Raw genomic sequence first — 25,121 nt, 5'->3', positions numbered from 1 at the left:
CGCTATTAATCTGCTATGTTAATAATGCCTGGACTCCTGTTCTGGACCCTGGGGAACCCACAGTGAGCAGAATGACAATGAGACGGTGACAACAGCCGAAAAGCTTTGGCTTGGCAGAGACGTGAATTCCAATTGCAAGGTCTCCTTTTGGAGCCTTACAAACGCTTTATTCTTGTTCTATGGTCTGACATCCAGGACCGAGGGAAATACCCAGCGCCGTTTGTTAGCGGCTGGAGAACCAGTCTCGCTGCATTTAGTTATTTATTCTGAATAGGTAACATTTCTCCTAGCGGAGAATTTATCGTGCAGTCGTTTTTAGAGTTCCACTTTACTGCATTTCCAGCAAAGAAATTTCTGTAGGATTGGAGCATTTCTGCCGTTGTATAGATTTTTAAGGGGGAGATGTTTTGTAGCAGAGCTGAGCAGAGCGCTGAGGAGCAATAGGGATTGTTCTGGACGAGCGGAGCGTTCTCCTCAGGTTTCGTCTCTTCTTTCCAGATTTTCTTTCTCTTGAATGATTTCCATAGATTCTTCACAAGCGTTTGTGACTGTATGTGTAACACGCTGGACGTTTCTTGTGCCGCTTCATTGCAGCTATTATGTTGTAAATAGTTCAGAGACACAAATCCCAAAGGCTAATATTTTTCCAGTGGCTTTAATAATAACATAGTAGAGCTTTTATTTTTCTTATAACAACGTGCTGTATCTACTGCATCCCAATATGCATTGAATTAATTTTCTAACATAGAACAATCGTGGAAATGTCATCTCGAATTCAAATACAAACCAACATACTAAACGCGGAGATGAGGTGAAGTGTGGCTGTGGACAAGAACATTCTTGTGAGGGTTTGGTTCTGAAAGGACCTGGTGTGGCAAGGTTTCCGATGCCGGGTTGGACCAGACTCCCACTGGAAATGTGATACGGGCGTTCCGTGGCGAGTCATTCGGACACTGTCCCTGCGGGTGGCACAGCGGGAAACGCGCACTAGGGAACACATCGAAACACTGGCTCAGCCTTTATTCTTCATTCTGCCAGCAGAAACGCCTTAATAAAAGAAAACACTTAATTTTTTGCTTGAAACCAAAGGTAATTGAAATCTTTACTTCTTGCTCATCTTACAACCAAGTTCCAAAGCAGCTATTTTTTTAGAACATTTATTGAAACGTACATCCCATTAACTCTTCTGCTCCGTACTCGTTCTCACCTCTCATTCCTCGTGTAAGGTGTTTCCTGTTTCTTTTTAATAAGAGGATTGGAATCTGTTTTGCGAGGTACAATGGCAGTCAAGACGAAACAGACCGGAAACGTGAAACTTGAAGAATTATACAAACTGAAGGCGGAGAAGGAGTTATGTGTGCAGACGTTCAGTTTGTATCCCAGTCCTTTCCAGTGGCCCCGTGTCCCCTCCCTGTCTGTCCTGCGCAGCCGCGGGTGTTGCTGTGTCAGGCTCCATGTGCTGTGCAGCCATTCTGTGCTGGACACGGGGTTGGGAGAGGGTTTCTGGATGGGCGGGAGGAAGGAATTGCCTCAGTAACTTACTCCTTACTGGCCATGGGTGGAGGAAAAGCTATTTTCATATGGCCCTGAAGCATTTAATGCCTCGGTCCCATCCTTAAAGAAAGAGAAATAATTCTTCTCATTGTGGTTTTGGCACTAATTTGCATCCTTTCTGGCAGAAGGAAACCCAGATATTTTAGATGAACTTCCAGAGATGGTCTTGCCCTGAATTGAGGTCTTTGGCTTACGTATGGAAAGGCTTTAAAGTGTTCCTAACCCCAGCCGTTCGTTTCTCTGGTGCGAGGGCTCCACGTGTGGAGGGGATGGATGCTGGGATCCCGGCCTGGGTGAGCGGGGTTACAGCCCCAGCCAAGTGGGGAGCAGGGTTCTGGTTCTCTATTGTATTTCAGCTGCGGCCATCAGGTGGCAATCTGATCACTGAGATCATCCTCTGCTCCAAGTCTCTTTGGGTGGGTGCTGCTTGGTGCTTTCGGGTGTCCTCTGTGATTTACACATGTCCTGGGGGTTTTGCTCCGCTGTTCTGACAGAGGGGCCGGGCAGCGGGGCTGCTGCACAATCCTGAATGCAGGAAGGAGCATATAGGATGTAGGTGCTTGTTACAACTCACCTGAACTAAGTTAGAGATGGGTGGCACGACACTCAGGGGCAATGAGCCCGGGCAGCTGTTGGCAGTAGTCGAGCACATACTCACTTAATGGAAGAGTTTGCACTCCTGGCTCGGGCTGGAATGCTGAGGGTTCATTCCAGCTCTGCTGCTCTGCAGATTGGTCATGAAAATGACTATTTTTGCTGATGAAACATACTGAGTGTACAGCAAAGAGACAGAATCCTGTCCCCCAGAGCTGACGGTGCCTCGTGTTCCGGAGGTGTGAAATGTTCCACGACTTCTTCCCAGTGTTGCGCTAGAGCTGGAATAGTTTTTGGTGTGCTGGTTTTCTTTTCTTCCCACCCGGTGCAGGAGCCTGGATACGTTCCATGGAGTTGTAAAGGTGGCGGCAGGTCCTGGCCTGCTGGGGGTTTTTCTGATGATAACTGTAATATCCTTATAGCCCAACAACAAGCAGTTCCAGACAATAGCATGGTTTTAATACCTGGATGCACTTGTAAACTTATAGCCAAGAATGAGTTGCAAAGTTTGAATAATGAAGTAAAAAACCTTTCAACAGGCAATTGATGCCTGAGGAAGGCGTCTGTCAGAGCGGCACCGCGTTCAGGCTCAGCTACAAAGTCCCAATTCTATGTCTGTGTTTCTGTTTTCTACTCTTCTGCTTGAATTATCTCTTGGGCCTGAGATCCCAGGTTCTCTGCTGAGGCAGAGTGTGAGTTCAGTGGGGGCCTGATGTTCTTCTTGGTGTTTAGAACATGAAAATACCTGTTTATTACACAAATTAGGAAACAAATACAAAACATACAAAAGGACCCACCTGCAATCTAATGCATTGTTTCTTTTACCACCATTTCCTTTAACATCAGACTTTCTTTTTCTTTCAGTACAGCTGCTAAATAGATTATTCATGAGGCCTCTACCAACACTACAGCATCACTCTCATTGTTGCAGGAACCTCATTGGTGTCACACAGATTTTAAGCCTATGCCCATATCTGATTATCTGTGGAAATGACCTTTCAATGGGTCTTTTTATTGAGCAATTTTGCTCGTGAGCTTTGAAGGACTAATTTTAGTTTCATGGCAATAACAATAAGGTCAAGTTGTATTTCTGTGCCGCTTTTCAGAGCAGCAGACGTTGTGGGTGTTGAAATCCCCGCGGTGAGGAGAGGGGCCGTGGGACAGCGGCTTGTCACCGGGAACGGCCACAAAGCCACCGGCTCTTCCTGGGGACGCTCCGAGATCTGGGCAGCGCTCCTAACCTACAAGATGTCCTCAGCCTTTTGGTTTGTTAGGCAGTGGTGTTACGCGTACGGTAATGCCGAGAGGGGCACAGAGCTTGGTGAGCGGTACAGCGTGCGCTGGGGCCAACCTGGGGATTCTGCAGCGCGCTGGTCGCAGGACTCTCAACGCGGTAACCAGACATTAAAGGGGCTCCATCGACTCTGAAGCAGCAATGTGAGTAGATGGGCTTGTCACAGATGCTTCAGCTCTAATCCAAACTAAACCCCAGCGGCTGACTTTGCCCTGGCTATTAATAAATCCCACATGGAAGCTATTGATCTAAATATTTGATAGTGTGACAAACCCAGCGTGCGTACGCATGTTTGGTGGCGCTGCTCCTGTGGGTGCGTGTGGTGTCTCTTGTATCGTGACCTGAAGAGGTTCCGGTCGGTCGGCGCCTGGTGCCTGGTGGTGATCGCTGAGTTAGCAGCTGAAGAGGCAGAAGGAGATATTACCTGAGATTGGTGATGTCTCCTGAAATACGAGGTCGGTCAGATGCGTGTTTAACTTCAGAGCAAGTTAAAGTTACTGTTCCATAGCGAGATGTCTTTATACTTGTATCGTTTGAACATTTTCACAGGTCATGCTCCAATAAACCCAGTTTCGCTTTTCAGCTCAGTTGGAATTCCTGTTTCTTAAGTGCAAAAGAGGCTAATCATAGAGTAGAAAATAATTTGACTTGCTAATACTAGGAGAGAAAACATTTACAGCAACCACAGGTATTTTCAGGATTGGGGAGTATCTCACACTCATGAAAGTGTGTTTCTGGCGACATGTTTGGGTAAGGAGGTTGCACTTTCTAGCAGAGGAAGCATTTGTAAGCTGGAGCAGGCTCTTCTCTGTACGGCTCAAAAGCCGGAGCAAAAGAAGTGTTGGCAAAGGAAGCCAACCCCTCCTCTTTGGTGCAGGCTGCCACCGAGCTTCTGAGGCGTGAACGCAGGAAAACCTGCATTAGGCATCAAAAAACATTGGAGGAGGAGATGCCCTTCGCACAGAAGGTGTATTCTGAGGAGAGAGAAGAGATGCAGTGTGTGTATATATATATATATATATATACGTATGTTAAGCGGAGCCTTGCTTTTACACCGTTCTTCCCGGCCGGTTTCTTTGGCAGCAGAGCCTGCTCTGTGCCGCAGAGCACACTGGTTTTTGCTGGGTGCTGTTGCGATGACATCAGGTCGGTCATTAACATGCACGGTGGGAGTCCCTCCCGGCCTGCAGGCCCACAATGAGCTGGTTGTTGGGCTTGTTATCATAGTGGAAACTACTGTGCAATGAAAGCACAGTCATGCTGCCTCATGTTTAATTGAGAGATGGCAAATCTGTTCCCAAAATACTTCAGCTACTTGTATGGTATGACAAATGTGTTTTTCTTTTCCCCCTTCATCTGTTTCCCTCCCCCCTTTTTTCCTTTTTGGATGAAAAAAAGCTCCATTTCCATTACATATGAATGTTGTAGCTTAGCAATTGCCTCCTCTTGGAAAATCCCCAAACACGATTACCCTCTGAATCCGCAGTTTTCACTCGTAATCCTCCTATCTCTATGTATTTCAGCCTCCCTGGGACTTGATCTCTTTCCTTGAGCGTGCTCGGAGCTGGTTGTACAACTTGCTTCTCAAACTTATTGGTGTTCGTGCTGGTGTTTGGCATCATCAGAGGGTGCTGGGTGGGAGCTGGTGACTCTGCCTCTGGGGATGGGCCGCATCTGGAACAGCTGCATTCTGCTGCTCAGCTCACCCGCCTTTGGGATCTCACCGTAACGCTTCAGCCAGCTCCCTTACAGCTACGGCTTTAATGCCAGGTGACCCTGTGTTTGGAGGCGATATCAACCCTGCCTCAGTTTGGTATGAGACACGTCAATATCAGTTCCTCACATTCAATTAAAACAGGGCATTCTAATACGCTAACGAGCACTCCAGTTAATGTGGCAAATGCTTTGAAGATATATAGTTAATTATTTTTTTGTTTCCTAGTTGCTTTTCATGAAGGGCGTTTGAAATTGAGTTTTGCTTAATCTTGAACCATTTGAGTGCGGTTGGAGAGAAATTCCATTAATGGTTTTGTGGAAGTTGGAACTGGATATATATGTGTATGATTTTTCAGGTATAGGGGATAAGAGATGTAAGAGCCCAGTTCTGCTAAGTCTGTGTTTAACTGGTTTATGATGCCTGCAGTGCGGTGTCTGATGTTAAGTGTTGTACTTCGTATGATAGAGATTGTGAAATCTGTAAAAAGCCCTGTTTAGCACTAAAAGTCTGAAGAGGTAAATGCATCCCAGAGATGAAATCCGTTGTGTTCAGTGGAGAATTTCTCTGGATTTCGCACTCGCCCGGGTGATCCTGGAGTCCCCTGGCCGGTTCTCACATAGATAGTTCACAAAAGTTGTTGAACCACAGATGGCTCAGTCAGGAGTCTGCGAGGGGCTGAAAACTCCCATTTCAGTGGAAGATATTCTATCCCATGTGGCTCATTGGAGAGGTTAAGAGGTGACATCCTCAAAAATTGAAAAGGAGAGATGTTGAATGCGGAAGGGAAAAAGGAGGCAGACGGCTGGCGGGAGAGGGGACAAAGGGTTTAGAATTGCTGGGGGCTGCGCAGGGGGGATGAGCCCATGTCCCCCGGTGGCGGTGGCTGCTTGTTGGGCCTTAAAGTAGTGGGGTCAGCCTAAGAGAGAACCCATGAACCACCTTCTGTACTGAAATGGTTCACAGGAGTCCTTAGAGTGGGGCAGGTCCAGCTCTTCCCGCTTTCCCTTTGGCTGCTGTAGCACCGTTACAAACCAGGTCCCTGTCCTGCGGAGTCTGGTGGAACAACGTGTGTGCTGTGGCTGAGAGCGTAGTTTAAAATGCTCGCTCTTTAAGCATGTAGGACTTATTAGTCGTAAAACAGTATCGCAAACTAGTGATGCTTTTGTTGCGGTGCTGAGGTGCAGCTGGACGGTCACATCGGTCCTGGCTCCTGTTGTGTGGCGCGTTGAGCCCAAGAAACCCAAGCGCTCAGCAGGCAGTCCCCATCAAACTTCAGTCGTATTTTACCTTAATTTCTCTTTTAATTCCCCTACAAAACACACTGAGCCAGCTAAAGCAGTAAATGGTCAGAGGGAGCTTTGGGCACCTCTGCTGTGTGCTCGTCCCTCTCTGTGCCGTTGCTTTGGGTGAACACCCGCCGGTCGCCTCCATCGCATCTCCAGTGGTGCTGAGCACCGCGCAGCCGGGCTGAACGTTCTTACCCGCGTTCTGTAGCTGAGCGTGACCTTTGTTCCGCCGCTGCTCCTGTCCGCAAAGCACGCGAGCTAGGCTTTATGAAACTATGTCCCAAGAAGAGATTAACTGATGTTCACGTGAGTATTTCAGTGTGTTTTGTTCTGCTGTTTCCCCTTTTAGGTGACAGCGAGATTGTAAATAATATGTACGAGACCGACCCTGATCTCCTTGCTGGCGAAAGTGCAGAGGAGGAAACAGAGGACAGTATTATGTCCCCCATTCCGGTCGGACCTCCGTCACCCTTTCCCACCAGCGAGGACTTCACTCCCAAGGAGGGCTCACCCTATGAAGCTCCCGTCTACATTCCTGATGACATTCCAATCCCACCAGATTTTGAACTCAGAGAATCTTCGATTCCAGGGGCAGGGCTAGGGATCTGGGCCAAAAAGAAGATTGAAGTTGGGGAAAGATTTGGACCCTATATGGCAGTACAGAGGAGCACATTAAAGGAAGCAAACTTTGGATGGGAGGTAAGCGTGTTGAATGTGATAATCCCATTCGTTTGTCTTCTGTGCAAACTGTTCGTGAAGCTCCATCGGGCCCCGACCGGCCTGGGGACAGAGGCGGTGGCTTTGCTAATGCCGTGTTTCCCTGCCTTACTTTGCATCCCCGATTACACGCAGTGTTTAAAAAGCAGCAGAAATCCTTTTAAAGACGGCTTCTCGGGCTACAGATACTGCCCTAGCACCATTTTAGAAGGTTGGTTTTAAATGATGTTGGGTCACTTCTTAAAGTGCTTGTCATTTCCAAATTGTGTTCAGAACTTGTCGCAATGGAAGGAGTATGATTAGTCGCATCATGTTTTGTAGTTGGCTGTGTTACCTTTGACTTGCAGCCCGTGTTTGCTGTGCAGGCGTTATTAACTGGTCAGAGAAAAATCGCATGTACCCATTAACAGCCCAGGTGTTCTTGAGTTCTTGTTCTGCAGAGAAGATAAAGAAATGTGAAAGTCATTTTTCCCTAAGAGCTGAACAAACCCCAGTGTTCAATAGGAAAAATGCCCCTATCCAAGGGCTCGCTGAGCTGTCCTGGGCTGTCGTGCTGTAGGAAGTGTCCGGAGAGCTCAAATCAGTTTGGTGGCAGGAGCTGTTTCCTTTCCTCTCCCTCCCAATGCAGGTGAAGGGAAGTGCAGCCAGAGGTTCGATCCCCGCTCACCTGCGTGCTGGCTGCTTTGTGGCGGATGGCCTGGCAGAATGGTGGTGGTGTTACTGTGTGAGCTTCAAAACGGGTGGGGTGTTTGGAAAAAAGATTCTCTGTTACTATGCTGGCGATACTGGTCAATACCTGTCCATGCTTGTCAGTCTGGAGGCCATGGGTACGACGCAGCTGGAGGTCCCCGATGTGCTGGTGGCATTGAGGTCTCTCTCAAACAAAACGCGCTCTTCCTCTAGGAATACCCAGCACTGATCATTTGCAGTGCGGAAGGTGAATCCTCTTTCTCTGAACCTTGCAGTAGATGTGGCTTTGTTTTTAAAGACTTTATTTTAAGAAGCGCGATCCTCTTGGCTGCTGGAACTCAGACCAAGTCTGACTAATGCCGATCTTGTTCTCTATGACCTCGGCAAAACTTTGTCCTTGTGTTTTATATTTGTGATAAAAGTTCGTATTTACATCCCTGTTTTTAAGATTGTTCCCTGCATGCATTCTGCACTGATATCAGCCGTACCTGTTAGCTGCATTGACTTTGCGATACTGTTGATTCTTGTAGCACGGTTGAACAAACTTCCTTTCCGAGTGGAAGTTGTGGGGCTGTGGTGGTGCTGCTCTGCTCTCCGGGTCGGCCCACACCCCACGGGAAGGACGGTTTGTCCTCACACACCCCACACCGTCTCTTTGACCTCGTCCTTGCAGGCGCCTCTCGGGGTTTTCCACCTCCCAGTGCATTTAAAGGAAGTGCAGAAATCAAGTTTTGGTTCCTCAGCCTCTTCACTTGGGAACAACAAGATACCCGGGTACCTTCGGGTGCTGGACGGGAATCGTTGCCGCACAAACCATCTCTGCCCGTGCGCTGCTTTCTGAGCTGTTTTCTGTGATTTTAAGGGTGGAAAAGCCTTAAAGATGCTCCAGGCAGCTTTACAGGATGTCACTTGTGCTCGAGAATTGCAGCTTGGGACACGTTGCCATCTCTGCTAATGAAGTGGAGCAGGCAGACAATCGGCAGCAAGAGAAAAAAAGGAAAGGGGAGGAGTTTTTTGTCACCCTGTAATTTGTTGACGAGACTTTTGCCTCCGCGCTGGTCCTCGGAACGGGTGGATCTGACAGATGTACTTGTTGCCGTGTTCCGTGTGCAGTTTGACATTCGTTTTTGGCAATAGTTCTCCGTAACTTGTAGTTTTGACTTGCAGTGCAGAAAGCCGGTGTAAGACTTGTCATAACGCCTTATTGCTGCCTAATTGAGATATCACCCGTGTGCTTGGATCGCCTGGCCCGTCAGTTACATGAGGATTTTTGCTTCAGGAGAGACGTGTTCTTCACGCTTTACTCTCTTGTTTCTTAATGTCTGTCTCCTCCATCATGTGCTTTGTGGAACACCACAGAACTCCCCGGCACTCCTGTGCCCATTGTGCCCATCCAGCGCTCCCCCTTCAGAGACGCCCCCCAAGCCAAAAGCCGTGTGGTTATTTAGGGTGACGCGACTGCGTTTCTGCCCTGCTCTCCTGGTCCTATGGCTTCCTCGCCTGCTGGCACAGAACACGCCGTTCAGAGTCCCCGAATAAATCACAGCGCGTTCTCACTTTATTGCCTCTGGGACTTTAAAAAAAAAAAAAGCCACGTAATGATTTTGATCACTTTGTTGAATAAATAATGATATTTATCATAGCGCTGTTTAATTTGCTAACTGGGAGAAGGATGGGAATCGCATCCTGGAGGGAAATTTAGCAAGTGAATTCTGGGGAACTGGGAAGCGATCAGATATGCTTTTAGCTCAGTTTGCTTCGCAGGGTAAATACCATTAATAAAACATAGTTATTAGTTCCTTTGTTTTAATTTATATTTTAAGAGAGGCGATTTGCTGAAGCACAAGAGGCTTCGCTTACAGTGCAGCGGGAAGCAGGCTGCGGATTTACCTGGGAAAGATAAGTGCTCCCAGGTCATACTTTAGGGTGGCGATAGAAGCTGTTCCGTGAAAGACAAAGAACTGTGGGAAGAATAAGGTGCAGCAGGAGCGTTCGTGGCCCCACAGCCCTGCCCGTGGACAGCGCCGGGTCCCGGCGGTTGTTGGGCTGTTCCCTACACCTGGTGTTAAACACAGGCCAGGAGACACGCGGTGTATCAAACACAGGCCAGGAGACACGCGGTGTATCAAACACAGGCCAGGAGATGCGCTGTGTTAAACACACGCGGTGCTGGCGAACGCTTCCCAAAGAGAAGCAGGGAGGAGTGTGGGAAAACTGCTCGTTGTACCAAAGGCAAAGTCCCATTCTCTGCAACTGCATCTGTTGGGGGATAATTCATTAATCTCGAGGCTGGATTAAAAAAGAAAAATGCACCTTATGATGTCCGAGTGAAATGACCGGCATTTGTACCATTTTTGTGGTGTTTCATCAAATGCTTCCAGTGGGGGTTAAAAGAGTAAGTCTTTTTTGGGCCCAAGAATGCCAGGATATCTTGCTCTATCTTGGGCACGTCTCTAAAACATGGGTATATAAGGAATAAAGGAAAAAAAGAAGAGACAGGGGAAGGGAATGACTAAGAATACCTCCTGATATTTCTCCTTTATTTCCATAAGGGGTAATAACTCATGAGCAATCCGGCAGAGGGCACTTTCTTTAAATAGAACATTCTGATTCACAAGCAGAAAAAGGAAATAAATATTTTCTTTTAGCTTTCGAGAGGCATCCATGAACACCCGACTCTGAAACCGCATTTGATCATCCACATTAAAAAAAAGGGGCGGGGGGGGGAAGAAAAAAAGGAGGAAAACCAAATCGCACAGATTGCTTGGTGGTGAGCGGAGGGTTTGCCAAGCGGCTCGGTCGGTGTCCCAAGGCGTGTGGGGTGCGGGGCTGCGCTGCGCGTCCGGAGCCTGGACCGCCACAGAAATCCAGGCTTTGCTCTGTGCGTCCCCAGGAAAGCCCGGCTGGTGGGCCCGGGAACACAGCGGGGCTTGGGAAGGGAGCGGCCAATGCGTTGGAGTTAAACAGGAATGCACACGGCACTTGAAAGGCCGCATCATTTTATGTAGAATCGTGGAACAGTTTGGGTTGAAGGACCTTCCCAGCTCCCCCAGTCCAACCTGCCATGGAAGGGCCATCCTCACAGTTCAGGTCGCTCAGAGCCCGTCCAGCCCGGCGCGGGGCGTCTCCAGGGTGGTGTTTGTCCCAGGAAGGTGTGAAGCGCCGTCTGAGTCACATTTGGGACACGGAGTGTGCGGGAGGAGCTCTGGTGTCCAGACAAGGTGGAGCGTTGGCTGCAAGGAGCATTTCCCCGCACAGGAGTGGCTTTGGAAACGTTACTAATCCTGAGCTTTGTTTCCGGAGTTGTGACTCAGAGCAGCTGCTCTGCCAAGTGTCCTTGTGTAAAATACCCACCTGGACTCATCTGTGTGTCTCTCCCCATGTCCCGGTTCTCTTCCCTCTCTGAAAGCAAACGGAGAACAGGACGCTCCGAGGCACAGGCCCTGATGGGAGCTGGTTGGTGTCCTGGGGTTCGGGCTGTGACAGTCTGCCGGGACCATTTAACGTGTTCGCACCGACAGAGACGTGCACGTCCAAGTGGGATGTGTAAATAAAGGAGAGGCGTCTCTCACAACGCAGGCGATCTGTGTGCGCGTTGGGGGGCACAGGCTGGAGAGCGCTGCGTCAGAACTTGCCGTCGCTTACTCTCTTTGCACAAAAACGCACAAAAGCTGCTTAAAAATAATAGCACTTTTGGCTGTGGGGTGTTCGCAGCCAGCTGTCCCGCTGTGCTCTGCAGCGAGGCTTCTTCAGGCTGCTCTGGGCAGCGTGCTGCTGGCGGAGCGCATGTCCGTGTGTCCTGGCAGCAGCACGCTGTCCTGCGGGCGCTGCCGCAGCTCAGAGCCCCGTCCCTGAGAACCACCCTTGTGTCTGGTGCGTTTCAAACCCTTTCTGGTGCAGAAGCTGCAGCCGCAGCCCAGCCGTCCCTGCGCCGTCCCTGCGCCGTGCCGAGCCGGTTTGCTCCGCGCACACAAGTGGGTATTTTCTCCCTTTTGATCTGATTAGCGAGCAGTATGTTTCTTCACTTTCAGATAATGCCCGGGCAAGTCATTCCTTTAATTGTACATCTCATTGTGTCATCCCTGTTCAATCATGTTCAAAAATACCTACATTTCACCCTTGTCCCCCACCTCCCTTTTCCCATTTAGATCTCACCGAAGTCCATTCTACCTTATCAGCACAGTAATTTCATGAGCAGAGCTTGGATTTCTGCCGTTTAGGCCCCGGCCATTGTCTGTCGCAGCTGCAGTCAAGATAAACCCTCACCCAGAACAAAGTTGGAATGACCTTTTACAAGCAGAATCTGCCTTGTTTCCCTCCAGACTAATTTATCAGCCTTCATTTCAGCCCAGTCTCTCAGCAGAGGCCTGAAAGAACATTACAGAGAGCATGAATGAACAGGGGGATTAAGATGCTTGGCTAGTCCCTCTTTTTCATCAGACACCTTCTGGATTTACTGAGATGTAAGCTGTAAATGACCGTAAGTGGTGAACTGCCTTAAACTTGGAGGAAGGGAAGGGAAGGGAAGGGGTGGAGGGAGTCGCCAAAGCCAAATGTTTGAAAAGCAGGGAGCTCTGGGGAAGGGGACAAACCTCGGTCCTGGGTCAGGAAGTGGTGGGTCTGAGCAGGACTCGAGTTGCCCCAGCTCTGCCGCCCGTTCCACAGGGCTCCGTGTTGGGATTTAAATCCCATTTATCGATTTAAAGCAAATTTTAAATACTGGATTACATGTGTATGTACTAGAAGTATTTTTGCACAGCAGCCTGGCAGGAATTTCATTGGGAGTGTGACTGTAACGCCACAAGAGCTGAAAGATTTTTGAAGAGAACATGATGAGTGCCAAAGAGCCCGATATGAAGGAAAAGATCCACTTTTAGCTGACAACAGCCACAGTCCCAGAGCCTTGCAGCAAGGAAGGGAATAAAGATTGTATAGTGAAGGAGGGGAGAGTCGGCAGCTGGAGTGGGGTGGGCGTCCTGTCCGTCCCACGCGGGCAGCTGTCGTCAGCGCCAGGGCTGTGAGACGTCAGGTATGTCTAGTGCTTACACCTTGTAGCTTTCTTCATCTTTTCTGTAGTGAAAGAAAGGGTTGTTGAACAACTTTGAAACGTTACTGTTAAGTCACAAGGTGCTCAGTGCAGGGGGGGAAACCCTTGGCTGTAGAACTGGACTCATTGTGGTGAACCACTTTGAGTTGGCTTGAAAGCTTTTGCACTGGAAGAATTAAAGGTGGCTCTGGTGAGTTGGCCTTTGATACTGGTCATAGTGGTGAGTGCTGGTGCTGTGCTATCGCGTGTGGATCTTGTACCGTCAGTGGAGGAGCAGGGACGAAGCACCAAGGCTGGGAACCTGCCCTGATGCTGATGTGCTGAAACAGGGCTGAAATTTCCAAGAGGATTCAGCGGCTGTTGTAGGAGGGAGAACAAGAAAACCTCGGTTTGCAGACTCTGGGGAGAAGGTGGAGAGTAGATACTGGTGGAGCTGACAAAATCCCGAGAGCAGTGCATAGAGGGAATTGGGAATTGGTGTCTGAGGCCCACGTCACACCTGCAGCAGCAGGACTGATGTAGTGAGCAGCGGCTCCGGCAGGACGAGGAGGCTCAGCGAGGTGCTCAGGGGCCACTGGGCTCCCCTGCTCCCCAGCACCGCCGGGGCAGAGACCAAACCCAACGCGTCCCTCGGCCTCTGCTGCGCGAGAACGGGGCACCGGGGCGAAGGAAAATCCCAGGGAGAAATTGTGTTTGGTGGTGATAAGTGACGTCAAGGGGGACATTTCTGGTGACCTCAGGAGGATGTTGAGTCTTCATTCCCCGCACTCGTGCGAGCGCTGGACCAGTGTTGCTATTGCAGATCCCGTTTTCAACTCCTTGTTGTTTCGGTGGGGTTTGGATCCAAGCCAACATTCACAGTGTAAATTCTCATCTTGCCTGCAGTTTATTACAAGATTTTGTGGTAATCTGCTGGAAATTTCAGATTTAGAAATTTGAGCTGAAGTGACTGCTTTTCCTGCCTTTTTCTGTTTTTCCAAGTTGCTTCATTTTCTAAAGGGCTTGTGTGTGTGTGATATACGTATCGGTAAATGCATGTGTAAATTTACTGCTTGCTCTAAACTGTAATTGGCAAGAGTAGGAATGTAGCAAATTCAGAATGTGAATGATAAAATACTGATACTGCATCCTTTAATTTATTACCTGCATTATCCACACTCCACGTTTTCCACTCGGTTCTCTCCTTCATGAGTTGTGTTTTCACTGGACTGGCATTTTCCTCCTCTGATGAATTAACTGTCAATTGAAGTTAGTGAGATAAATCAAAACAAATGGACACCCTGCTCCATATTGACTTTCCCACTGCCTGGTTTGAAAAGCACTTTCTGAGCACCGTGCTGCTATTCCGCTCGCTTGCTTCTAAGCAAATGTACAAGAAAGGAGGAATTGGGTGAGGTAGGTGCTCAACAGCCATCAGTTACATTTTGTCTATCTTGGTTTTATCTGGGATCTTGTCAACAGTGAGATCTGTGCCATTGGCCAGGAAAGAAGACACTTGGCGTTGTGTCAGGAAATGAGATGTTAAATGGCTCTCAGGAAGCACACGTTGATGTTTCGGCCTTTTAAAATGTGGTTTAATCTACACTGGAAAAGAGGTCTTGGAATAACTGCGACAGTTTAAGTGGAAAGGAGGACCCTGTGTTACCAGCACGGGCGTTGTGCAGACGCCAGAACAGACGGGTCTCTGGTCTGGATCAGGGAGGCTTATCCCCGTTTGCTGTGGGATTGTCTGCAGATGCTTCCACAGGTGTTGGACAGGGGCTCCGAGGCGTGGAGGTCTCGGCTTTTCTCCCCAGACAGCAGAGCTGTTTCTAGCCCGGGTTATTCTGTTTGTGCAAGTGGACGAGTGATGATCAGACACAGGATCCCCCGTGTCCCTGGGCACACCAACCTCTAGTGACACGGCAAAGAGATCTGCGATACGGGCACGTTTGAGACTGATCCCTTGCAGACATGGTGAAGAACACGTGGTTGCATAGGTGCAGGTGTTCATTTTACCATCATCAGCGTTATAATTGTATGATAGAAAAGAGATCGGTTGTTTAAAAATAATGAGAATAGCAAATCCATCTGTGTCTTGCGGGGCGCTGCTGCGGGGTTGTGGATCGGACACCAGCCGTACTGACACCTAAAATCAGCAATTAGTAATAAATAAGTCTATAGGAATAAGTGTGATAGATTTTAGGCATCAGTGTCACTGGTTGCAGGTGTCCTTAGGTATCGGTTCCCCTGGCTGAGCAGTTTCAGTTGTAAGAACGAGCATGTGCCTGTCAGACAGTGGGGAAATTCCTGTGTTATTTGTTTAGTTGTGTCCTAAACATCTTTGCCTTAATGCTCGGCTTTGAAGTGCATTCTGCATCCAGCAGATTCTTTTCCGATAGCTCTCGCCTGCTGCTGTGTTGTGTCTTCCTGTGTAACCAGCACCACGTTTGGCAAATAAATTTACCACCTTCTCACCTGGAAGAGATCTTCTGAACTTCAATTCAAGAAGTAAAAGGTTAAAAAGATGCCTGTGCAGAGGAATGGATGGTGGAAGGGGTAAAGCCTCTCAGCAGTAGGTTAATTGGAGAGCGGAATACCAGCGTAGATGGGAGCACATAGTTCCCTTGGACAATGTGCTAAAGAAGCGGGAGCTGGGAAGGACCAGCTGGGATTGTTAGTGAATTAGCTGAAGTCAGAAACCGCTGAATGGAGCAAAGAAGTAAAGGGGAAATGAAGGTTAGGGTATAATTCAGTCTAAATTAGGTGGGCCATTCACAATGCATAAAAGGGCTCTGAGCTTCCTTTCTTGGGGAAAATGGGGAGGAAAGCTCACTTTTATTGGGATGCGTGTTGAGTGGTTGATTTTAAGAATGTGCATACCTAGAGCCTACATGTTGGAAGTGCATTATCCACCCGGGTTTGGAGGAAGCATTGAAAATGCCATGAGCCTGAAAGACAACAGATTCAGTGAGAAAGACTCACACCCGTTCTGCTGCAAAAGCGCGGCATTTGAACCTCTTTTGAACTGAAACAAGTTCTCTTCATTTATTCTGTCTTTGGCCTGTTATTAATGATGAAAACTCTGTATCTGGTCCCCTCTGAATCCTGGCTGCTTGAAATCCGCTCTGGCTTTGGCCCATCTCTCCTTGTTGTTTTTGGGGAGATTTCTTATTGCATTTGTGTACTTTGATTAGTTTCTAAGTTTGTTTCTGAGTGGTTATACCACTGAAAGTCATGTGGCAGACAGCAAATGTTCCCGGAGAGTGCATTTGTTTTACTTAAATGATGAAACCCTAGAGGAGCCCCTCTCCTGCACCAATTTAATACGCTAAGAGTTCATCTCAAGTGGTTGCTGCGTTCACAGCCGCCCACAATCAGTGTCTCCATTGCAGCATCATTTGGGTGTTCTTCACCCAATCCTGAAGGAAGGGGTGGATTCGCAGCATTCTTGGGGATAACAAGTGCTGAGTGTTTCATACAAAGTGCACAAAACATTTCAGAGCTGCACCAAAGATGCCGAATAATCCGGTGCACAATCCCTTGAGTCACCGTGGGTGAATTCACCTGTTGAAGTCTCTTTGGAGCAGGGGCCAAGAGGAACAACACGCTAAGAAGTTTATGCAGGGCGCGCTCTCAGGTGCTCTGTGCGTTATGGACCTGACCACAGAGACGCCGTGCTGGATCGTTCGTAAGGTAAGGCCTGGCTGTTGGCACTCTGGATTTGTCAGACACGAGATCCCTACGGAGGAGGGCACTGCAGGGCCGGCGTTGCCGAGCGCGGTGGGAAGGTTTCGCAGCCCCGCGCTCGCTCGCGGGCCCGTGTCAAACCCCGTCAGTGGGAAGGAGAATCAGAGCCAGGGCAGCGACGAGTGCTCGGTCAAAGCGTTTGATAAATCACTTAAACAATCTCGCAGATTGCAAATTCTGTAAATGCAAGTTCTGCACTTATTCAAAACTAGTGAATGTGACAAGAGCAAGAGACAGCAAAGTCAAAACAGCAGGAAGGAAAACCCCGATTCTTTGATGAGATTAAAATACCAGCAATTGAAGCGGCAAGCAGGTAGGACTGTGCCTCTCGTGTAGCTTTGTAGCCAATACTCGAGCATTTCCAAGGAGAATACACAGATGGGATAAGAAGAGAAGGCTGATTTGATGATTGCAGCATAATTTTACCTTTACTTTGGGGTATGTGTGTTTTTCTTTAATGTCCTGAATGGCATAATTCAGATGGTCAGGAAAGTTTTCTCTCTTATTAAATGAAATGACAAGTGACTGTAAAAGTAGGAGAAGGGAAATCTCAGCAAACCCCAGATCGCTTTGAATGGTGAGCAGTTTTTCTTTGGTTGCTCAGGTTGCAGCTCGAGCCTCCTCGGGGGGAGTTTGTTCTGATGGGTGTCCCCACCTCAAAGGTGGAAGCAAAACACTGAAACAAACGCTTGAAGTTCAGCAAAGGCCCCCATGGATCTGCAGACAGCACCAGGCCTCGTGCACACGAGTTGTTAAGAACTTCGAGATTCCGGAATGAAAACTACTGTACCAGTCACAACACATTACAAATACACGGGAAAACATTTTGTACAGCTGTGAAGTTGGGCAGATTTGCATTGTGCTGGACTGAAATACGCATGTGTGTATATATATATGTACATACCCGTGTGCTTAAACCTCCCAAGCCAAAGTGCTGGATGGTTCTAGAGGCCTTTTCCACCAGGGCCTGGCATGACCTCCTGGTTCTGGGTGTTTCAGGCAATCCTGTGGGGTTCAGCTGGGGTTCCAAGAGCTGCCCGAATACCAGCGGCTTCAATAAACAGCAAAGGCCTGCATTCTAGAGCAGTAGCTCCTGAGATGCCTCGTTCTATTAAAAACATGATAATTTTGAGATGACACTAAAATACCTCACACGCGTGGGTGCGATTGGTAAAAAAACTTCCCCCTTAACCTGAAACCAATTTTTTGCTCTTAAAAAGAAAGGTGATTTTTAAGACTTTCTAGCAGTGCATGCAGGCGCGGGGGTGTGCACGGGCGCGGGGGTGTGCGCGGGCGCGGGGGTGTGCACGGGCGCGGGGGTGTGCACGGGCGCGGGGGTGTGTGCAGGTGTGGGGTGTGCACGGGCGCGGGGGTGTGCACGGGCGCGGGGGTGTGTGCAGGTGTGGGGTGTGCACGGGCGCGGGGGTGTGCACGGGCGCGGGGGTGTGCGCAGGTGTGGGGTGTGCACGGGCGCGGGGGTGTGCGCAGGTGTGGGGTGTGCACGGGCGCGGGGGTGTGCGCAGGCGCGGGGGTGTGCACGGGCGCGGGGGTGTGCGCGGGCGCGAGGGTGTGCGCAGGCGTGGGGTGCGTGCGGCTGTTGGCTCTTTCTTCTTGAAATGCTTCACCACAGTAGGCAAAATGGATGAAACACAGCAAAAGAGAGACAATAAATAGTTTCCTAACCTGGCTCGGATAATAGAGAAAGTTCGTTAGATTTATTAATCCTCATTTTCCTTTGGACTGTCAGGCTTAGAGTGACAGTAAAAAAGCTTGTGACGACTTTGGCTAATTTGCACTCCATTCACTTTCTCATGAAAACCCATCAGGATGACTGAAGAACTGCTCTGCAATTGACCTTATTCAATGGCAGAGTGATATACTGGGAAACAGGCCAGTTTTTACAATGCCGAAAAGAGCAAATTGGACGGAATCTTTGTTCCTCTCTTTCTTTCCCTTTCCTTTTTATGCCAGTCTTGCTCTAGTTAAGCTCTCTCGTTTGTTCCCAGTCGCTCCGGGGCTCAGGTCACCCTCTGTGGAGCTGGTGCAGGTGATCGCTGGGCTGGATGTGGGGACAGACGGGAAGGGAAAGGCTGGGGACTGCACAGTGAACGCGGCCACACGGGGTGCGCAGCCTGCTGTGTCCTGGCACAATCGCCGGTGCTCAGCCTGCTGTGTCCTTGCACAATCACCAGTGCTCAGCCAGGTGTTCAGGACCAGGGGCTGGTTGTGTCCTTGCACAATCACCAGTGCTCAACCAGGTGTTCAGAACCACAGACTGGTTGTGTCCTTGCACAATCACCAGTGCTCGGCCAGGTGTTCAGAACCATAGACTGGTTGTGTCCTTGCACAATCACCAGTGCTGAACCAGGTGTTCAGAACCACAGACTGATTGTGTCCTTGCACAATCACCAGTGCTCGGCCAGGTGTTCAGAACCATAGACTGGTTGTGTCCTTGCACAATCACCAGTGCTCAGCCAGGTGTTCAGAACCACAGGCTGGTTGTGTCCTTGCACAATCACCGATGCTCAACCAGGTGTTCAGAACCAGCGGCTGGTTGTGCCCTTGCACAGTCACTGGTGCTCAGGCAGCTTGTGCACCACACAGCAGAATTTTCCTGTTGCTTTTTAATTGAGGCGGTACAGCCGGTGGTGGTTGTGGCAGATGAGGACGGGGAGGAGATCCTGGGCTCATCTGGGGAACTTTCCTGCATTCCCTTCAAATACCCGCCAGCAAAGCCGGGATCTGTCCCTGCCCGTCAGCACAGGGAAAAGGGGGGAGCGCGCCTGCGTACGGCGTGGGGACAACTGGCCCCTTAAACCAACATTTAATGTTTTATGCAAAAGAGAACAGCCATGAATGAGAGTCTGCCTCAGATTAGCACATGAACAGTCAGTAGTCTGGCAGATATGGAATTTATCTGGGGCGGTGGAGAAGGGCAGAACGGTTTGAATGGGAGAACCGGGCTGGTGCTGGTTTGGGGTGGATTCTTTCTGACCGAAACCACTGCACCTGCGGCTTTGTTTCCAGGCTTCACGAGGTGTGGTTTCGGTAAAGATTTCTGACCAGTAAGATATGGCTATTGGTGGTTTAATATGAATGATGACAAGATGTGCAGTAGACCCTGTCTGTCTGTCCTGCCGTACCGAACGTAGGGAGGTGGGACAGCTCTGCTTGTGTCCTGTGCTCGTCGTGTTTGTCCTGATTGATCCAATCCTGAGCACGTGCGATCCCCGGACCATGGTGCACAGCTCAGCTGGGACGTTCAGCCACACAAAAACATCTCCGGCTTTTCAGCGCACGAATGTTGCTCTTTTCTGACCACATCAGCACTTCAGATTTGTTCACATGAGGAAATGAGGCATTTGAGTGAAATGACAGGATTTGCAGAACTCTTGTGTCTCCAAAGTGGCACCAACCCAACCCTCCCCTGACATCCAGAAACCCTCGATCTGAATGTGGCTCCTGAGGAAAGTCGTCGGTGTTTGGGACGCTGGCAGAAAAGGTTACGAACCTCAGTGTTTTGTGTTTAGTGAGTGAACCCACAGGGTGGACTGGGGTACCTGTGAAAGAACAGAGGAAGCGACAAAGCTCTTCCTACCGGTATTTTCGGGGCAGATGTTGACAGGAAGGGAAGCGTTGTGTGACGTGTGAGTCCGGACGTGCGGGGCGGTCCTGGGCGAGGTGCGATGCCGTGTGTCGCGTCGGTCGCTGTCACCACAGAGCCGGGACCCGGTCCGTCCCGGGCGGTGTGGCCACCGCGCTGGGCTCTGGCACCACCGCGTCCCCGTCACCTCCCTGCCCTCCTCCTCGGTGCCCTCAGGTCCTCCGGCTTCCCCTTGTTTCTCCATCACATTCTGCCCATGTCCGCACCCTCATTAATCAATGTCAAGTCACAGAGTGTACAACAAGGGCTGTATTCTTCAACTGCCCCCTCAGCCCTCATACATCCCATTGTTCCAAAAAACTGATTCAGATGGCAAGAAAACAGCCGATGCAGCACATAAAAGAGATGAGACAGAAATGAAAAGAATCAAGGAGGGGAAGAAAAAGAGGAGGCATTTTTTTCCCCTGAAACACTCGAATAAATACCGGGCAATGATAATTTAAATTATTCATACATTTATGAAAACATCCATTGAAAAGTGAAGTGTATGATGCTCTTTGTCTACTTTACTTGTCTCTTGTTTGTGATTAACCTTTACTGTAACTTGGGCTGGCAGTGCCGCGATCACAAAGACCAGACTTTTCCTTCCATGGGAAAAAAATGTTTCATCGTATCCAAATGAAAAATTAAGTGGAGGTATTTAGTGCTGATGTGGCAATTTGTTGCGAGGCATTAAAGATGCAGTGTTATCTGTGTCTGTAGTACAAACACTGCCTATTAAGAAAAAGAGAGAAAGAGACAAAGCCAGCTTTTACCAGCGTGTTCCGCGGGAGTTTGGCGTGTCCTCTGCGTCCAGTCCGTGCCGTCGGTCGGGACCGGAGCTGCACACGAGGGCCCTGTGGGGTTTGCTGCGCTCGGCAGGGGACCCTGCACAGGCACGGACACAAACACCCCCAGAAAACGGAAACGGAGCAAAAATCAACCCCGTTTGGTCATAGCTTTGGAGATGTGCAGACTGCGTAAGACGCACTCATAGATAGCATTAACAATTTAATCAGAAATTGAGAGACATTCTAGACCTGTCTGTGGAAGTCCAGGTTTCCTTTGCCTTTCAGACACTTTTTTTGCTCAGGCTGCCTTATTCTGGAAAACCTTGGTGTGTGGAAAGATGAGCAGCGGAATAGGAAATGCCGATAGCGATGAACAAACCGATACCGGGAATACCAACAATAATCATTTTGAACAGTCAGGGCTGCAGGGGATTGTGTTCTTTTGGTCCAGCTCTGCAATTCTTACTTTCTTGCAGAGACCAAGAGAAATAGTCAAAGCAAAGCTTCTCTTATAACATTTGTGTCTCGCGTGTAATTCATCAAATTTCTATGCGACTTCCAAACCAGAGAGGTCTGGATAATGTCATATAATTTATAGATAATCATCCCAACATTTTTATTCCCCAGTGAACATATTTAGTCCTGCAGATCTGCGTTTGTGCCTCTCCATAACTGGTTGATTACGTGGGAGGGGGAGCCATTGTCTCGCAGTCAAAGCCAAGGGATTTGGAGCAAAGATCCCGTTACTCTGGTGTTGACTCTGCAGTTGACTCTTTGTGTGACCTTGGACACGTCACTTACGCTCTGAATGCTTCGCTTCCTTCTGTAAACGGACGTAACGGTTTGGAGGACACGCAGAAAAGTGTCGGAACCTGGTAGCAGTTTGAGATCCCTCGTAACGGCTGCTCCGGGGTCCTGGCAGCTGGATCCGATGGCGCTCGTCACCCGTGGGGTTCTGAGTGTTACTCCTGTGGCACCCACCTGGGAGTCTGGTACATTTTCTTTCATGCTTTTTTGGGTTGCCTTCCTCTTGTGCACATTGCTGTATGAAATGACTCTAAGAGCTCTTCTTTGCATCTATCTTGTCTCGGATTTACCGGGTTTGTATTCAATAGAGTCTCTTGCTGAGGTGAAGCATGTGCCCCTGTTTAAACAGAAAACATTTTTAGTAAGTCCACTAACGGATAAATCTACGAAGAGAGGCTGTCAGCCATAGCATACAGTATTTATATAGAAAGTGTGGTGGAAAACTGTGTATTAAAAGAGGAAAGGAACTAGAGCAAAAGTCCTAAATCAAACTCCTGGCAATATACCATCTTGGTGTGTATTTCTTGCTAGGCTGTGATTCCTTTTTCTTGGAAATCATCCAGAACGTCCTGGCTCGGTGATCTGGGATACTTTTCAATATACTGGATATACAGAGCAGTGGGCAAACTTCACACAGTCCTGCGAATTTTTGGGCTATGGAGGGGAATCCAGAATCCTGGTTCCTTTCCTCAGCTGATCTGCACAAATCCCCCGCACCGCTCCCCAGCCCAGCTGTGCTTTCTGAGCGAGAAGCAGGGCCGGGATCCCTCCTCCTGTTCACACAGCAATCGGGTTGAGTTTGGGATCGGCCGGTGCGATGTGGAGCGCAGATTGTCCTTTAGGAACGGGCAGAGATGGGCCGGGAGCGCTGTGCTCCGTGGTGGGAGCTGTGCAGGGACAGTCTGCGCGTTCACACCCGCAGGAACACCCCCAGCTCCTCAGCGTCGGGTTCTGGGTGACGATGGCTTAATCAGGTCTGCTTATTCCGAGCACAGAGCTGTCCCGCGACTGTAATTTATAGGTAGCCACTGCACCTCTTTTTTTCTGCGGGGCCTTTCTAGGCTGGGGAATTAAAGGCATTTTCTGCACTTCCTCGCGCTAGCGCGGTTCGGCAGTAATCGGCGTCCAACCCGCTCCCCGCGCGGCTCGGTCCCCGTGTCCCCCCCGCTCTGCCCGTAGAAGGCTGGAGATGCTGTGTGCGCTCCTCCTCCCGCCGGCCAGCCCTGGGCTCTGGGAAGGTAGCCAAATGCCACCGAGGACACTGGAGCAATAAATCATCCTCCTTCCAACATCTGCAGGCCCCAAAGGCTCGCCCCTTGCCGATGATGATCTCGCCTCCCACCCCCTGCTTTTTATCCTGTCCCCCTCTGACAAAACACCTATTGTCACCGCCTGAGTGAAGAAGAGTCCTTTCTGCTCCACAAAGGCCCTCTGAAGCCAAGTTGTGAGCTGCCAGAGAAGATGCCGATGGCTCGGCGGGGAGTCTATATCTCACTCTTTTTCTCTGTAGTTCATACTTTTTCTCTCTCACGGGGGTCACCCAAAGCCTTTCACTCTGGCTTCATATTCACATAAAGACATCAAGAAAAAGAAAAACCACACCAGAAAGAATTATTAGGCATGGCTGTCAAATGCTTTATGGGGGGGTTGTAGGGGGAAAGAACAGTAACTCTTTATGTGCTGGCATTGTTATAGGAGCTAATGTACCGCTGCCGAGCGCGCTTTGCGGGAAGACCTTACAGAGATGCGTTAAACTAAAATATTGCATTGCACTGAAAGGGCGCTTTGTTGCCATTTCTAGGGTTTTTAGGGGGTTCTTCTGTATTATGGGTGGCTCTTGCCCCATCTCACTTTCTTGAAGAACTTTCTGATTAGGAATCTTTCCCGACCGCCGTTCGTGTGCCACTGCAGAGCGCGTTTGGGATCAAACAGATCAACCTGCCCCAAATCCACTTCTGCACGTGAGAGGAGTTTGAAAATCCAGACGCTGCCACACCAAACCCTGCCCAAACTGTTCGTATTTCCTCACCGAGTGGGCGAAGCTGCGTTAGTGCCAATGAGCTGCAAACATGGACGGCAGGAGCCTCCTTGCCCTTCTTACCAGCGCAGACACGAGCGAGTTCCTGCACTCTGTGTTGGTTCAGCGTGCAGCTGCTAACGCACACATTGGGAATGGTGAAACTGCCCGTTTGTGGCAGGTTTCTGCTGAAAAGCGTTCCCGGATCTGCTCCCCGTCCCCTCCGCCGCGCTCGCGGGCACTTGGGGAGCTGGGAGCCGGAGGCTTCGCAAACAAATCGCTGCCCAAGGTTCATCCAGATGCCACGTAGCCATGTATGTTTTTAACCCTTTGGAGCTCGCCCAGGAGAGCCCCTGCTGCCTGGGAGGGGAGAGGGATCAAACACTTCATTTAATCCTTTGGAAGGCCGAGACTGTAAAGCTAACAGTCGAGTAACCTATTAAAATTTACAGTGCAAGGCATCAAAACAGCAGAAAAGTGCACATGTATAAAGTTTAAAGCATCCTTATAAAAAGCCGGAAACCTAACACTGCATTCCTACAAATTATTCCCTTAGCAAACATTTTTATTTCCAATTAGTAAAAGAAAAATTGCTAATTTGCTGCAGTTGGACAGGCCTGACGTCTCAATCTGCAAAGTGTCAGTGCTGTGAAAGGAAATGTTTCACACTGCGCTGGAGAGAGAGCCGCTCTAAAGAGGGTCAGGGCATCGGGCCCAGAAACCAGATTGACTGGCCATAGCGCTAAATTACTCACACAAGACACACATTGTCTGCCGTGCCAGCTCCCGGGTACTCACTTTCTCATTCTTTCCCTTTTTCAGCTGGTGCTGGGGGGGCGCTGGGTGCACGACGGGGCTGTGTTAGCGGCAACGAGCTGGGTCTGGTCTCATCCTCTGCGCTGGGCTGGAGACGGCGACCCCGGGTAGCAGAAGTGCGGTAAATACCCCCCAATCCCCCACAGCGCCTTGGGGAACCCATCACTAAAACCGGGTGGTTCCAGCACAGGTATTGATGGACTGAGGTGGACGTTGTACTGGGATGAAGGCCGAGCTGTGGGTGAGCAGCCCCTCCATGTCCCCGTGTCACCCCACAGGACGTTGTGCTGGGATGAAGGCCGAGCTGTGGGTGAGCAGCCCCTCCATGTCCCTGTGTCACCCCACAGGATGTTGTACTGGGATGAAGGCCGAGCTGTGGGTGAGCAGCCCCTCCATGTCCCCGTGTCACCCCACAGCAG

At 49.6% G+C, this 25,121-nt stretch overlaps 1 protein-coding gene across 9 annotated transcripts in view; it reads left to right on the top strand.

Annotated features, from left to right (window-relative positions):
- The window catches only part of PRDM16 (PR/SET domain 16), a 306,350-nt gene that overhangs the window by 166,806 nt on the left and 114,423 nt on the right, over positions 1-25,121 (top strand). For 7 of the 9 annotated variants that reach the window (XM_071798575.1, XM_071798576.1, XM_071798578.1 and 4 more), the window contains one exon: positions 6,795-7,144. The exons of 1 other annotated variant lie outside the window; for it this stretch is intronic. In XM_071798575.1, the coding sequence (XP_071654676.1) occupies positions 6,818-7,144 (327 nt within the window). In that variant the 5' untranslated portion in view covers positions 6,795-6,817. Of the gene's footprint in view, positions 1-5,023; positions 5,256-6,794; positions 7,145-25,121 lie in introns of those variants that run through there. One more of the 9 variants, XM_071798580.1, reaches the window with a different exon arrangement.

The sequence above is a fragment of the Patagioenas fasciata genome, chromosome 23, assembly GCF_037038585.1.
Source record: "Patagioenas fasciata isolate bPatFas1 chromosome 23, bPatFas1.hap1, whole genome shotgun sequence".
In the NCBI taxonomy this organism is placed as follows: Eukaryota; Metazoa; Chordata; class Aves; order Columbiformes; family Columbidae; genus Patagioenas; species Patagioenas fasciata.
Note: the sequence above shows the minus strand (reverse complement) of the source record. Positions and strands in the feature narration are given on the sequence as shown.